The 15302-nt window shown below is 54.3% G+C and overlaps 1 protein-coding gene across 4 annotated transcripts in view; it reads right to left on the bottom strand.

Moving 5' to 3' along the window:
- The window catches only part of CCDC88C (coiled-coil domain containing 88C), a 126988-nt gene that overhangs the window by 48649 nt on the left and 63037 nt on the right, over nt 1–15302 (bottom strand). For all 4 annotated transcript variants that reach the window (XR_009531696.1, XM_060095723.1, XM_060095726.1 and 1 more), the window contains 7 exons: nt 12743–12801; nt 11885–11968; nt 9103–9243; nt 8526–8710; nt 7780–7861; nt 7261–7419; nt 164–310 (listed from right to left, as the gene is read on the bottom strand). Coding sequence is in view for 3 of the 4 variants with exons in the window: in XM_060095723.1 (XP_059951706.1) it covers nt 164–310; nt 7261–7419; nt 7780–7861; nt 8526–8710; nt 9103–9243; nt 11885–11968; nt 12743–12801 (857 nt within the window). In the remaining variant the exon portion in view is untranslated. The remainder of the gene's footprint in view (nt 1–163; nt 311–7260; nt 7420–7779; nt 7862–8525; nt 8711–9102; nt 9244–11884; nt 11969–12742; nt 12802–15302) is intronic.

Genomic DNA, 15302 nt, shown 5'->3' with positions numbered 1-15302 from the left:
CGAGCCCGCTGAGTGGAGCGAGCTACGCTCTGCAGTCAGCGAGTCCCTGTGTCGGCAGTGGCACCAAACCCAGCGACGGAAAAGCCAGAGAGGGGCGCAGCACCAACCCGAAACCTCCCCAATCTGTTTAGACAGATCTGATCGAGACAAGAGTCTGCAATACCAATTCCAGGTCGTGAAGCTTTGATTTCAGCTGCAGGTTCTCTTTCTCCAGCTCGTGCACTTTATCGCCCCGGGCTCGAGCGGCAGTCAGCTGTTCCTCCAGCATGGCCTTGGTTTCAATTAAAATGATATTATCTTCTCTCAGCTCCTGGGCAGCAAAAACAGACATGAGCACCATCAGATAAAGGCACCTGGTTCAGGACGACAGGGCTCTGAGACCAGAGCTCCTCCAGGCCTCTGGACCAAAACAAACAATCCAGGGATAAGGCTGCTGCTGTCAGAGTTTTGTCTCCACTTTTGAGCACCTGCACCTTTTTCACTGGGTCAGGCCAAATGGACTTTCTCGACCGAAAGAAAATATTTAAATCCGGAAAGGTAACTTTTCCTATGCCGGCCACAGTGCAAAGGCACGTGACGTCTATAACCTGGTCTGGTCGGACAAGTGGACTCCACTGACAGATCCGGGACCTCGCTGAGCCTCCACTTCCTTAACAAGGAAGGGGTGGGGCTAAGAGTCTGTCCCAGGTTCAAGGACTGAGTCTAGTGCTCTCAATTCAACATTCATTCCACTGATCAGGGTCTTGGGGAAAAACAGCTATTCAGACAAGCTTTCATTCAATGCACAGCTCGTATTCGAACATTTTACACACATACTCTTGGAAAAACAACAGTTCTCAGCGATGTCCTGGAAACAGGGAGCCTTTAAGACTGTGAACCCCATAAATAAGTCCCTAGGCCTCCTGTGTGCCGGGCACGTGCTGGGTGTAGAATACAATGGCTGTTCCCTTGCAGGGTCCCTCGCAGGCAAGGGGTCCGAGGAACTCTCGGTCCTGTGCGTGCAGCCCAGCACACACAAGGGATTCAGATCTTTCACCTCATCTCTGCTCTACACCCCCGCCACCGGTTAAGGGGCTTCTTGGTTTCTCCTCTCCCCAGAGTCCTTCCAGCACCACTCAGCATCTCTGGGGGACTGAGATTCCCCTGAATGCCTTCAGCTGGTGAACACGCACACGGGGGAATGTGTCCGTTTCTCCCGGTGGGCAGTGTTGTAAGGCTTGCCCCGCTTTTGGGTTCTAACCGCTGGGAGCTGGGTGGGGAGCTCTGCTTATCCGCCACCCATTCATTCGCCCTGCAAAGGCCAGAATCCAAGATACTTGGTAGAGGGAAAACTGCAAGCCTTCCGGTCAGCGGACATAGGTCTGATCAAAGCCCGGCAGCCATAGAAGGTATAATCGTTGAAATTCTAAATTCCCTGGGCGCCCTCTCTCTGCTGGAGATGACGTCCGCTATGTGGCTGGCCCTGCACTAGGCACTCCCTGTCCCTGCCCCACTCACTTGTCACAATGGCCCTTGGAGGAGGTAGGAACAGTGTCTTCCTACAGAGGAAGAGGCTGATTTGGGTAAACTAAGGAATAAGCCCGAAGTCACAAAGCCAGCAAGGGGTGAAGCTGGGACTCGAACCTGGGCCAGAGAGTTCCAGACCTGGGTTCTCTCCACCGCCCTCAAGCTGCCTGCAACCCATCCTCAAGGGGCTCGTGTGGATAAGAGGCCCAGGCTATCAGTAACAGTGTGAGCCACAGCTGAAACAGAGGGGTTTCAAGCAGGAAGAAGACCTGGTCCCCCCTCTCTGGCCACCATCCCATCCCCACTGTTCTCACCTGGCATTCCAACAGGTCTACACACTAGCACTCCCAGCCCTGAGCTCCCACAGCACAGGCCACCCCTTCATCCTCATGACCAACTCCTATTCAACCTCCAAAGCCCAGCCTGAGTTGGCCCCTCTGAGAAGTGGTGGCAGATTCTCTCTGTCCCACCTGCCGAGTCGGGTACTTGGGCTCCCAGAGCACCCTGGGTATGCTGTGAGGCAACAGTGAGCTGGCCTGTCCTTCTCCCCCAGACTGTGAACTCCTGGGGGCAGGATATTCCATTTCTCTTGTGGGCCTCACGGAAGTGTTCAATGAACACCTGTCAGCTGAATCATGCCATGAGGGGGAATCACAGGTGGCATGCGAGGTGGGCCTTGAAGGCCTCAGAGATTTCCAACAGGCAGAGACAGACAAGGGTGACCAGGAGCAGAATATAGCGCTGGGTAGGAGGACTTCTAACCATCAGTACGTTCAAAAACATCTCAACTTTCCGGTGGTATCAACTTCCACCATATATTAGGCAACAGAAATAACCAGCCTTGCACACCTCACTGCCTCAGCAATGAGAAGCCAGATCTGCAAGGAAGTGAGCCCAAGCTCCCGCAGCAAGCCCAGGGCTCGGCCCCCAGGGAGAGGCCCGCCTCCTTGCCTCTGGGCAGCTGCCCGAGGCCAGCCCGCCGCTGAGGACCTGACCCCAACTGAATCAGGTGGCTATTTATAAAGGCCTGACCCAGCCCGGCAAACAGCTGAGGGGCCACGTTTAGGAAGTCACAGGCCAGGCCTGACGGCTGGTCCCCAAATGGCTCGAGAGCTGCCCCTGCTCGTCTACGTGATGACCAGGAGCAGTGACTGGGAACGTGGGCCGATGGCTCCGGTCCCCCGCCCGCCACGCGCGCTACCAGCCGTGGCGCCTGAAGCAAACGCGTTTCTCTCAACCACCGATCCCTCGTCCTCTGCTGGGCACGAAAACAGGGCTGAGGTGGGGATCAGAGGCGATAACGCACGTGAAGTAGTCCGTGCACGGGGCCCGAGGCCCAGTAAGCAGGTCGGCTGCCGTTATCACCATCTTGTCACGCCCCCGTGAGACACTGTTCAGGGTAGCACCCACTGAGCATCACCAAGCGACAGGCTAACAAAAGCACCGAACTCCAGGAGGTGGGATAGAACCAAAGAAACAATGGGCTCCTGCCCACTGCACCTGGGACCGCAGCACCCAAGCCCCTTGCTAACCTCCGTCTGGTTCCGCTGCAGCCCCTTAAGCTTCACAGAGCACCAGCCTGCTTTTAAATTTTTGATTCGAGGAGCGTGGTGGACTGAACCATAAAGCAAGCATCAGGTCTGACTCCTGCTCTAACTTCTTCTGTTGCTGAATTTTATCAAAACTCCTTAAAAGTCATTAGGAACCACAGAGTCCCAAGTGGGAACAGAGGTCTCCCTGCTCAAGGCGATCTTAGTTCCCTGCATTTCAACATTCTCAGCTTACAATGTGATGTCCACGTGCTGACAGGAACTGTCAGAGGCCGGGCGTCCCTTTAGCCCCCATGGCGTCTGAGGCAGTGGCCACCGTCACCCTCTCCCCCAGCTGCCCTCCCCTGCACCCCTTTTGTCTGCGTGACCCCACGCCTTTTATTTCCTCCTTTCTTGGCAAGGCTGGGGTCCCAGAGGTGGAGAGAGGCATTTCAGTGCCACCTTGGTCCACCTCTTCACCAACTGCAATGCTGGGCAAGTTATTAATTTATTCTCGGTTTTGTTATCTGAAAAAATGAGAGGACCTAACGCTGGCTGGTCAACTTCACCAGGCCACCAGGAGGCTTAAAGGTGATGATACGGTTTGAGCTTAACACACTAAGTTCCTGGTGTGTGGAAAAAGCTGCATAAACACACAGTTATTGATGCTCATTTAAAACCTCACTGCACCTACTGTGGGCCAGATCATGGGTCTGTAAAGGGCCAGAGAGTAAATATTTCTGGCTTCTCGGGTCCTAAGTCTGTCACGACTACTCAGCTCTGCAGGCACAGTTCAGAAGCAGCCATGGGCCGTGTGGATGAGCAGGCGTAGCTGTGTTCCAGTAACACTTTATTTCTAAGAGCCGATGGTGGGTCGGACACCGCCCCAGGACTGATGGTAGTTTGGCCACCTCTGAGCTGGACAACGTGGGCACCAAGGACTCAGACTCAAGGTCAGGAAGGCACAGATCCTGTCTTCAAGGAGCTCCCGGTGTGGGTGGGAAACAGAGGATGCATCATTACGACACCACGCGGTGAGTCTGCCTGGGGGTAAGACGGGGCCTAAAGGAATGGGAGGCGGGGCTGGGGGTGCAGCCTGCAGAGCGTGGCCTGCCCACCCCTCACCGGGCCTCCCTGTGTCGGGGAGATGCGCTGGGCCGAGGGGCCTCAGGGTGGGGCACCAGCGGACCTGAAGGGGACTCGGTTTGGCCGGAGCAGAGAGTTCCACGGGGACCAGAGTGGGTGTCAGAAGGGGTGGAGTGTGGACTTTTATCCCAAGAGCAATGGGGAGGGGCCTGAGGAGCTCTTAGAAAGGCCACTCTGGCAGCAGCCCAGGCGGATGTGAACGAGAAGAGGCGGGGCAGAACGGCCAACCCAGATGCCTGTGGAGGGCATTCTGGAATAAATATAATGTTATCCCCGTGCAGGCACCGGAATAATGTGAACAAGCAATGATGGAGAAGGCCGGCCGGGCACTGGGACTCACTCTCCAAACATCCGCCTTGGCCAGGGACAGGCTGGGAGGTGGGGAGATGGGCTCTGGAGGATGGAGCGCACCTGGGGCTGCAGCAGGGGGTGGAGAAGAAAGAAGACTCAAGGCCGAGCCGGCTCTGGCTTGAGGACCTGCCTCGGTGGATGGTGAGTCCAGTCTAGAGACAGTATGGGCAGGTTGGAGGGAGGGAGGGAGGGAGGGAGGGACACTGGATTTGGACACGCTGACCTTGAGACAGACTGAGGTCTGGGGTGCGGGAGAAGCCCAGCCCAGAGGTGAAGATGTGGGACCTGTCAGTCTGTACGTGCCAGCTAAAGAGGGGGCAGGAGGCAGAGGAGACACCATGGAGAAAGGCCAGATGGCAGAAGCAGAGCAAGGTGACCACCTCCCGCGTGGGCCCAAGAAGATGAAGTTCGGGACTCGGGAAAGCCAGGCGAGTGAGCGGTGGAGGGTGGTGGTGTCCGAGCCCACAGAGAGGGTGGGCGAGGGAGGCTGGGAAGTGCCCCCTGCACTGGCACAGGAGCCGTGGACCCTGATTCTCAAGCACGGTTTCAGGTGAGCAGAGGTAGAGGCAGACCTGGAGGACTGGGTCAGAAGGTGAGGCAATGAAGGACACAGCTGGTGGTCCCTCCTTTCAAACAGGCTCGGAGAGGGACCGGGGTAGCTCGAGAGGGTCGGGGGACTGTGGGGAAGCGTTCGATTTTCTTTTTAATTAAAGGTGAAAAAAAAAAAAAGAAAGGTGAGAGCATCCTGAGGATCCTAAGCATGGGACTCAAATCAACAAATGTATCTTTAGCACCTCCCCCTGCTGAAGATGACAGAGACGTCGTTTCTGACTTCACGAAGTGCACTCTGTGGGGAGAGCTGCTGGAACCCCAGAGCGCAGGTGAGCGACCCTGCCTGGGGTCAGAGGGGCTTGGCTAGGGCGGAAGTCGAGCTGGGGCCCCATTCCCCAGGCCCAGCTGGATGGGCAGGGCAGACCAAACCATAGCCCATCTCCCCTCCTGAACCTGGGCACTGCGGGGGGATATCATAAGAATGTGATGTGTGTGTGCACCACACCCCAGGACTGACCATTAACCCAGCTCCTGACTGCCTTGCCAACAACCCAGCAATCACTGCATGGATTGGTTCCAGGGGCCCCCATCTCTGTGGAGAGTGGCTTGCTAGCGTAAGCTCATTGGAAACGTGCTCCTGTGTCACGAGACACCAGGGCACAAGGGTCTCAGAGATGCCCAGACAACTCCTCCTTTCACAGATGGGGACAAGACTTGCCCAACACCCACCAAGTTGGTGTGGCAGCTAGGACCATGTCCTGCTATGTCTCTGCCTCTCAGACTACTGTTTCTTTCAGAGCCAGCACAGACCAGGAAGCTATAACTCCCAGAGAGGAGTGGAGACAGGCCCACCTTATCTTCACCCAGGACGCACACGGCACCAATGCACCTGTCCTCAGTGTTGGGAATTTCAGACAATAACAAAACATGGGACAACAGGAATCTCCCAGGCCATCTTTCTGCCTTTGTCCTCCTCCCACGCGGCCCTCTGGACAGAAACCCCCGTGCCCTGACAGCAGTGAGGTGCGACCATGCTTTGCAAAGGCGAGTCAAGGACCACTCCGTGCATCCACCCCACATAGTCCCACTGTACCTAGGGGTGCCCACGCCGCTTTCCTCTCCTTGCTGTTTTAATCCTTATGTAAACTAGACTAGGACCCACATGAAAGCCACCAGAAGTTTAAAAACAAAACATGGAAATTTGTGTTCCATATTATTCTAACCAAAATTAACCTCGCCCTCGCCCTGAATCCCCGTCCTTTACCTTTCCTCCCACGTGGCACTAATGCATTCTTCCTTCTGTGACGGGCAGCTGTTTCTCAGCAGTGAGACTGGACAGGCTCCGGGGGAGGGCACCTGTGCTGCCTGTCACTCCCCCTGCATGCAGAGGAGTGTCCCTGCGTGGCGGCTGTCCACAGCCGTGAGTGGGCTCGAGAGCACGGCCGCGCTCCTCTCTCTGCCCGTCACACCTAACACTGTCTTGTTCCAGAAGAGACAAAAACTCATTCTTCTTCCCCGAGTAGTCGGGTAGGACCCAGGCCCTGCCCTCAGGGCTCTGGCTAAGGGTGGATAGCTCCTGCAGGTGGTCTGCAAGGACAATGCACCGACTCCAATGTGCCACTAACATTCCTCAGGGAACAAACACTCCTAAAGTAGGTCTGAGGAACTCACGGGCCCTGGAGCACAGCCTTCCCCATCCCACCTCCGCCCAGCCCAGAGGCCCCAGGGCCCGACTACGGGGGGCGGGGGGGGGGAGCATGTCAGGGCCAAAGAGCCGTCCCCACCCACGCCTGCCGGCAGCTCGGCAGGAGGCCTTGAGCAGGGAGAGGGCAACACAGGGTCCCCGCGACCTGCGTTCAACCCCTTCAAAAGCCACCGGGGTGGCGAGAAGAGACTTGGGGGTCATTTCTTACCGTCAAACAGGCCACTCAGTACGTACTGACATCCTGACATCCTGATCTCACCCCGCTCGTTAAACCCATCTCCAAACCCCAAGATTGTCAACGGGGGCAAAACACCTTATTTCTCAGAAAAGAGTGTCCAGGAACCTGCAGCTGATGCGAGGCAGTCAGGATTGGTAGGCAGAGCATCAGTGACCCCACCTGGATCCTGGTCTCTGTGCCCGCTTCAGCCCCGACACCCTCCCCTGCATCCACCCGGGGGCTGGGCGCGTTACCTCCATGCGGGCCTTGTAGAAGTCCACGTCGTGCAGCTTCTCCCGGCAGCGCACCAGCTCCATCTCTAGCCTCTCCACACGGTTCGCCTTCTCCCTCAGAGCATCGAGCTCGTCGCGATAGGCACGAGCAGACCGGGCGTCAGCCGCCAGCTGGATATTCTGGGAGACAGGCAGAGACAGGGGAGCCTAGCTTAGGGCACCCCTCTGGGGAGGGAAGAGGGGGCCAAGTCTCTGAAGCGCAGCGTTTCCAGGACATCTCGGTGGCCGAGGGGCTCCACGTGCAGGCCACCGCGTGGGGTCCCCGCTCGCTGTCACTAAGAAAGTCACCCCCTCAGCCGTTCTCAGGACAAGCGGCTCTCGGGCAGTGTTACTCTGAGCGGGAAGGAAACAGAAGCCTTTGCTGGAAGCTCCCCCTGCTGCATGCCCGAAACCCTGGGCCACAGCTACCAGGGAGTCCCAGCCCACCCCACCCCCGTCCCCTCGACACACGCAGACACACAGACAGGCCTCCCTGCTCACCTCCTGCTTGACTTTCTGCAGCTCCAGCACCAGCTGATCTACCTCATGCCTGGTGTCCACAAGCTGCTCTGTCTTCTCCTCCCTGGGGGCGATTCGGAGCGAGCGTGGTGAAGGGGCCTGCTGGGCAAGCAGCGGAGCGGCCCGCCACCCTGCAGGCCCCCAGCAGGAAAAGGAAAGGGAACCGCGCTTCTGGGGATGAGGAGGGGAACCGGCACGTGGGGCTTGCAGAAACGTTCCTGACTCAAAGTCTTTTCCATTTTTAACTTTCCAATGCCCACCCTCCAACTGCATCCATTGGGCAGCGGGTTTCCCTCTGTGGGTACAGAGAGGTAAGGAGACCTCAGCTGCAGTGGCATCACTTCACTGCCAGGCAGGCAGCAGGGCCCACTGGGGACGAGGCGGAGGCGGGCAGCTCCCGAGGTGAGGGGCAAAGTGGCACATTCGCCAGCCGCAGGCAACGGGGACGGCTCACTAGACGTGGGCGAGCCACATCCTCCCTCCAGCCAAAAACCATACCAGTGGGTGGTCAGCTAAGCCCAGACGGCCTGAGCCCTAGAGACTGGGTAGAACCCCTCCTGGCGCAGGCCCGGGCAGGGTCGCCAATGGCGCTCAGGGCGGAGCCCAGCTGACTCTATAGGGCCCAAGTCAGAGCTCTCCTGTTCGCTGCACCACACGTGCTAGACACGGGTGTGTGTGAAACACAGCACAAGAGCAGAACAAACAGCCCAGCCGAGCGGAGGACTCACAGCTCCTGCCTGACGCGGCGCAGCCTGGCTTTGGTGTCCGCCAGCTCCACGGCCAGGTGCTGTTTTTCCTCGCTGGAGAGGCTGCTGGTGGGGCTCGGGGTGGACTCGGCGCTGGAGGACTTGAGGGGGCTGGGTGGGTGCTGGGCCTGGAGGTAGTCCCGCTCCTGGGTGAGGTCCACGATCAGCTGCAGCGGGGCGGGCGGGGGAAGGGAAGGAGCGCTTGCACCCGAACTTGGGGCACAGTGGTCAGCGGACCAGAAGGAAGTGAGAGGCGTCGGCCGAGACTGAAAAACCAGGAGGCAGCAGGAGTAGCGGGATGTAAAAAGGGGCACGTGAACGAGGAGGGTCTCTGAGCTCCACGTGCGATGAACAACTAACGACCTTCCCACGCGGCTCTCGGAGGTGACCGCTGGCTGCAGGGAAAGGGCCCGGTTCCCACCGCCACCAGAAACCAGAGAGACAGGACCAGGGGGCAGCAGGCTTGAGACGAAGAGTCAGCACGAGGAGGGTGGCCGCGTGGCCAGGGCCCAGGCGTCCCTCCCGGGCCTGCCGGTCCGCCACCCACCCGCAGACGCACCTCCGTGCACTCATCCCTCTCGTCGATGAGCCGCCTGAGGTGAAAGACCATGTTCCTCGACAGGGCCTCCAGCTCCTCCGGAGCCACGTCCGGGAGCTCCAACCACTGCAGATCGAACACATTCTCCTGGTTGTGGGTCACCTGCGGGCACAGGTCAGGCGCTGCAGAGGTGGGCAGGGCATGGCCGGGGGTTCTGGGAGCTCCCCGACCCTGCAGCCAGGGGGTGGGGTCACAGCTGACTCGGTCCCCTGACGTCATTCACCCTCATTGACAGATCTTCCGTGGAGAGCAGGGGGCTCCTCAAGCGAGTGCAGACGCCCCTCAGCCAAGTTCCACTAGCATAGGTCAGGCCGGGTGTTAAGTCAGTCTCAACACCGGCTCCAAGAGGACACGGATTTTTTTTAATACCAGAGAGCTCTCCTTACAATATAGTATTTCCCTAAAAATATACTGTCCTCAGATATTCTTACTGAAGCATCAATTTACAACACAAAGAAGGTAAGTCCTAGGGATGCCACGGGTGCAAAGAGGGACTATATGTTAAAAAAAGATAGAATCTAACACGAATATGGCAAATGTTAAAAATCTTATGTTGGAATGTTGGGTGCATAACGATCTTACATTACTTTCTGGGAAATATTTCATCGTCTAAAACAATTTTCAGGTAAGCCTGTATCTCATCCCCACAGGTCACAGAAGACCTCCTGGATCTTCCCTTTCCATCAGATGTGAGCGGAGGCCCATGGCTATGTCTACACTGGGCAGCCTCTTCAATGACTCTGCCGACCTGACCTTCTCAACCCGACACCCTCAGACCAGCCAGAGGAGGCAAGAAGAAGATCAATTTCGAGTCCCCATCCTTCCAGTTCGGGAAGGTGGGTATTAGCACACTCAAGCCTCAACATGAGAAAACGAAAAGAAACCAGGGATATCCCGTCAGAGAGGCACACCAAAAAAAGTTCTTAAGTTTTTCAGAGCAGTACATGGAGAGAGAGAATAGTTTAAAAACAAAGAAACAAAGACAGGGCCCTCCAGTTTCTCAAAAGACACCTGCTTTCTTACCTCTCCTCCCTTATTGAAGAAAAGCTGGGATTCAGTAAATCTCAGAGAATTAGGAGAAATCTCACCCCATTGTACGGGGCACCCTAAAGGCCCGGAACTGGGATTGAGGCCGGGTTCCAGGCCTGCTCCATACCAGTGTTTGGGAAAGGCCTATGGAAAGGGGGTCCAGGGGTACAACCACAGCTGTACACCAGTAACTCAAGGAGCTTGTAATTAAAGGCTTATGCTCCTGCTCCCAATTCTGACTCAATGGGTCTCCCGTGGGGCCCGGGCACCTGGATGTTTAAGAAGCACCCAACTGGGCTTCCCTGGTGGTGCAGTGGTTGAGAGTCCGCCTGCCGATGCAGGGGACACGGGTTCGTGCCCCGGTCCGGGAAGATCCCACATGCCGCGGAGCGGCTGGGCCCGTGAGCCATGGCCTCCGAGCCTGCGCATCCGGAGCCTGTGCTCCGCAACGGGAGAGGCCACAACAGTGACAGGCCCGCATACTGCCAAAAAAAATTAAAAAATTAAAAAGCAGCACCCAACTAATTCTGAAGTCCTGTTTCCATATCCAGTCACTGAACTTGATAATCTTGCAGGGCTTCTTTTTTGGGTGCATGCTTTTTAAAAAAAAGTATCCTGCTGGCAGAACAGGGAAGGGGAGACAGCGAGTAGCAAAGACCTAGCTAGTCTCGAGGACCTAGTCCCCAGATACATTTTCAAAACACACGGACACTCGAGGAAAGTTAAAAGGCAGAATGGTTCTTAGGCTAACAGGTCACTGACACGAATGGTTGAGAACATTTCCTACAATACTGACGGGCTTTGCTGGACCCTCTACCTGCCATAAGCTGCAACCGTCTCCTGCTTCAAATCCTGACTCAGAGTCTGCAACCCACAGTGCCTAGCTGGCTGCGGAAGCCCAGCAGCCTGTCCCCAGAGCCGGCGTGGGGAGCTCTGTGTTCAGCTGCCTCTGCCAGTTACACACCTGCTCCTACGTGCTCCTGCTCATGTCTTTTTCATGCATTTATCTCATCTGTCCAATTAGATGGAAGGCTGAACCATACCTCCTAAGATAATTAAAACGTACAAGGCTTCTTTTGGAGGAGGGTGGGGTGGAGGTCAGGGAACTAACTTTCAGGTGGGTGCTTGGTTTCCAGGGAAACTACCACTTCAGTTGATACCACCTCTGCCAAAGTCAATGGCGGAGGGGCTGTCCTTAGTGCAGAGCCCTCCTGACCCCACCCAGGGGGCCGAGTCTCCGGAAACAGCCCTTCTGGGGCTCGCTGGTTTTTAACTTCCCAAGGGGTGGCAGTTGTTTCTCTGCCATGTCACTGACAGAAGCAGTGAATCTCTCTCTATAAGGATCAACCATTTGAAGCAGGGTGACATTTGCCAGAATACATTTTCAGGGACTGTAAATCAAATTCTGAGCCTAAACCACTTGACAGCTCTTAAAATAGTCTCAGTCCATATTAGGCAAGAAGAAGAGGCAAAAGACGACTTGATTGAGGTCTTTAAACAATTCTTTTTCATTTTAGCCGCCCCTTTATTTTAGCTTGCTGACAGCCACCTTTCCAAATCGAATCAATTTGTCTGTAGTGTCTGAAACCTAAAATTAGCAAAATCATTAATGGGCGATGTGCTCTTTAGACTTTTCACTGGTGGAGAGGGCCTGCCTGCTGGGTGCCATGGGAGCAATGGTCCACGGCTAAGCCCCACAAAGCTCCCCACCTACCTCCTGTATATGGGCCACGATCCCGGCCTGTGTCTCAATGTCCAGCTGTTTGATTCTTTCGATAAATTCCTCTTTCCTCTCACACTGTGGAGGGTTACAAGTGTTAATGAAAAGTGTTTTACAAGGGCAACCTGGGGCCTCCAGGGCCACAGAAATAGTTTCAAAAGGAGACACCTGCCCCCACCCCTGGCTTTTCCTTCTATAATCAAGAGCGCTCTGCCCTCCTACCAGCCAGCCCCTCACACTGAGGTTTCTCTAGAAGCGGCTCAGACTACCTATATCACAATCACCTGGGGGGTTGTCTGTAAAAACACCGGGGGTGGGGGGTGGGACACAGACAAGCTCTCCAGGGGATTCTTAAACAAGTAAAGATCAAGAACAGCTGGTTTAGGGCAGCAGTTGGTAAACTTCATCTGTAAAGGGCCAGATGGTAAAAAAAATATATATCTTAGACTGGACAGGCCATGGGTCTCAGCTCTGCTGGTGTAGTGTGAAAGCAGCCACAGGTAATATGTAAAGGAATCAGCATGGCTGTGTCCCCCTAAAACTTTATTTACAAAAATAGGTGGCAGGTCAAATGTGGCCCACAGGTTGTGTGCTGATCCTTGCTCTAGATGTTCCTACACTGGGGACAATTTGCTAATGGCACCCGGCCCCAGGGATCCCCACCTGGCCTCTTGCCCAAGGTGCTAGAAATGGTTGCCACCTAAGTCAGTGTCACATCTCTCGCAGGAACCCTGCGACCTTCCGTCCTATTGGGCTGAAAGCAGCTTCACTCCTACCTCACCGAAGGGGGTGTTTTATCCCCACAAACCCAAACCTAAGAGCCCTCCTCTCTGTCCCCTGCCCAATCCCTACCTGGACAGCACAGCCCAGCACCAACAGCAGCACCTTCTTAATCTCCTCCATACTCTTCCCTAAATCAAAAGAGCAACATAGTTAATTAAGCTCAACTGTTCGTAAAATTTCACCAGTGATATATACATATCTGCTGCAGGGGGAAAAAAATCAAATAAGCTAAAAAAAAACCTCCCTACCCAGTGATATGCACTTAAGGTGTACACACTCCATCTGTTTTCTCCATATGGGTTTGTTTTTTTCTTAAACCAAATGAGAATGCTGTCCATAGCTATTTGTGGCCCTTTTCCGTTCACATATATCATAAAATCTTTCCATGATAATTAATGAATATGAGCATCGCTTTTTAGTGTGTGTGGTTAAGCAAAGTACAATGGATGAGAACAGTCCCCACAGGAAAATACTCAATCGACTCTGAAATAAGAATGGACACCAACTTGCCTTTCCATCCTGCAAAATCTCAAACAGACGAAGGAGAAGAGTAAAGTGCACCCCCATGCTCATCACCTGCTTCACGTTACCAGCATTTTGCACATTTATTCCATCTCCTCCCCACCGCCGCCGCCTTTGTTTCTCAATGTCTGGCTGGAGCATCCCCCAAAGCAAGTCCCAGACACCACACACACATCATTTTTGATGGTCTCATACTTACTTTGTACAAAGGCCACAAACGAATTCAACCACCCCCTTTCCAGAGATCTGATTTTTCAATATTTTAATCGAAATGATGCTACAGAGAACATCTTACAGCTAATTCTTTATGGATATCCTGACTCCCTCCTTCAGGATAAACTCATCTTTCAAGCTTTTCCTACTTCCAAACTGCCCTTGAAGAAAGGCTCTGCCATTTTTCTCTCACAACCAATATACCATAAGTCCCACTTCCCCATGCCCAGACCAACACTGTTTTACTACTCCTTCTCAGCTTTGCCAATCAGGCCAAAAAATCGTATTTCATCAGTTTACACTGTGTCTTTTCCATTATGCTTGAGGCCAAATGCATCTTCATCTGTTTATCAGTTTCAGTCACTTAAATAAACAGAGTCAGGATACAGGAGCTCCAGACCTGAGGTGGTCACCAGGAGGCCTGTGACGGGAATAAGCCGTACTCTGTTTCCCAGTCTCAGTTTCCACATCTGTGAAAGGGAGGCAGCTGGCGTGGGTGACGTGCAGGGTGCCTTTCGGGTGAGAAGCTCTATGGTTTTCTGCCCTTTTCATAATATCCTGTTCTCTTTGGGGGAGAAGGGACATGCTAGAAAAAGCATTTTTTTCCTGAAAGGCTTACCAACACCCACTCACATTGTGCTAAAATGGTCCAAAGCATCATCCATGACACCTGGGATGAAGAAAACCAAACTCACGTCCAAGAACTAGTGCTGTGGTTCACTTAGGGTCCTTGGGTGTCAGGCGTGTATGGAGTAACATGTGACTTCACCCTAATATCTCTCACCTGAGAAATAGCTAAAAACAGCTTTTCCTGAGATGGCATCATTATGGTCGAGCCTCAGAACTGGGGGCTTGGCACCCCCTTCCCACCGCCTAGTCTGAAGGTGGGTGGGACGGGCTGTGGGGCTGGACCAAAGGGTCCCTGCAGAGCATTCAGATTCCACACTCTTAAGAATCAATCAGGTCTGGTGTTGCAGATCAGCCCATGAGGATCAAACCTTCTCTTTGCTAGTAAGTGTAGCACTTCATCAATGTTTGAAACAGAAAAATTCTCAAAGACTTTAATGGATTTTTTCCCCCACCTGAGGCCTTTTATTTGGCCCAAGAGGCTCTAATCCATAGACATAAATACGTGTAACACCACAATGACTCACTTCTCTATGAAGGCTGAGGTGGTGATCAGTCACGGTTTTAGTTCTGATAAAAAGAAAAGGACATGCCCACCAGAGTATGAAAAACTCCCATCAGCCTCACCAAACTCTTCCCCTGGCCACAGTGCTCATGCCAGCCCACGTGGTTGTCCTCATCTCTGTCCCTTCACGGTCAGTCCCCAGGTGACTGGCTAAGGGACCCTCGTAAGCCCTTTGGTGGATATAACAAGCACAGACCCCTCCCAGCTGTCACCAGCTCCTCGTCTGCAGTGATTCACCTTTCACAGGCCAGGTACCCGGTGCTGTAGCCAGCAGAGCTGACACACAAGAAGAAAGCATGTTAAGGGCCTTGGATCAGCTCAAACAGAAGTCAGAGTTCACGAAGAACCTTTATGTGCTCTTCCCAGCAAAGGCCCCAGAGGACCTAATTATATCATACTTTGGATAACTTAAACAACTCTGATGATCCATTCCTCCAGCCTACAGCGGAGGAAAACGGCAAATTAAAAGTGGAAAGGAGCACGAGAAAGGCCCACTGTGAGGAGCAAGGGCATAAGCCAGTCATGTGATAGCAGGGAAGAGACGAGAAACCCTGCCCACATACACGAGGGCTTCAAACTACAGTCGGAGGCTGTTCGGTGAAAGAACGAAGGGTTCTGCTCCCCCCGGCATCCCGTAGTTAGACACAATGACAACCGTCGGTCATTCATTCATTCCTTTACACCCATCAGACAGCAAGGAAA

This window comes from Mesoplodon densirostris, chromosome 4 (assembly GCF_025265405.1).
Source record: "Mesoplodon densirostris isolate mMesDen1 chromosome 4, mMesDen1 primary haplotype, whole genome shotgun sequence".
Classification (NCBI taxonomy): Eukaryota; Metazoa; Chordata; class Mammalia; order Artiodactyla; family Ziphiidae; genus Mesoplodon; species Mesoplodon densirostris.
Note: the sequence above shows the minus strand (reverse complement) of the source record. Positions and strands in the feature narration are given on the sequence as shown.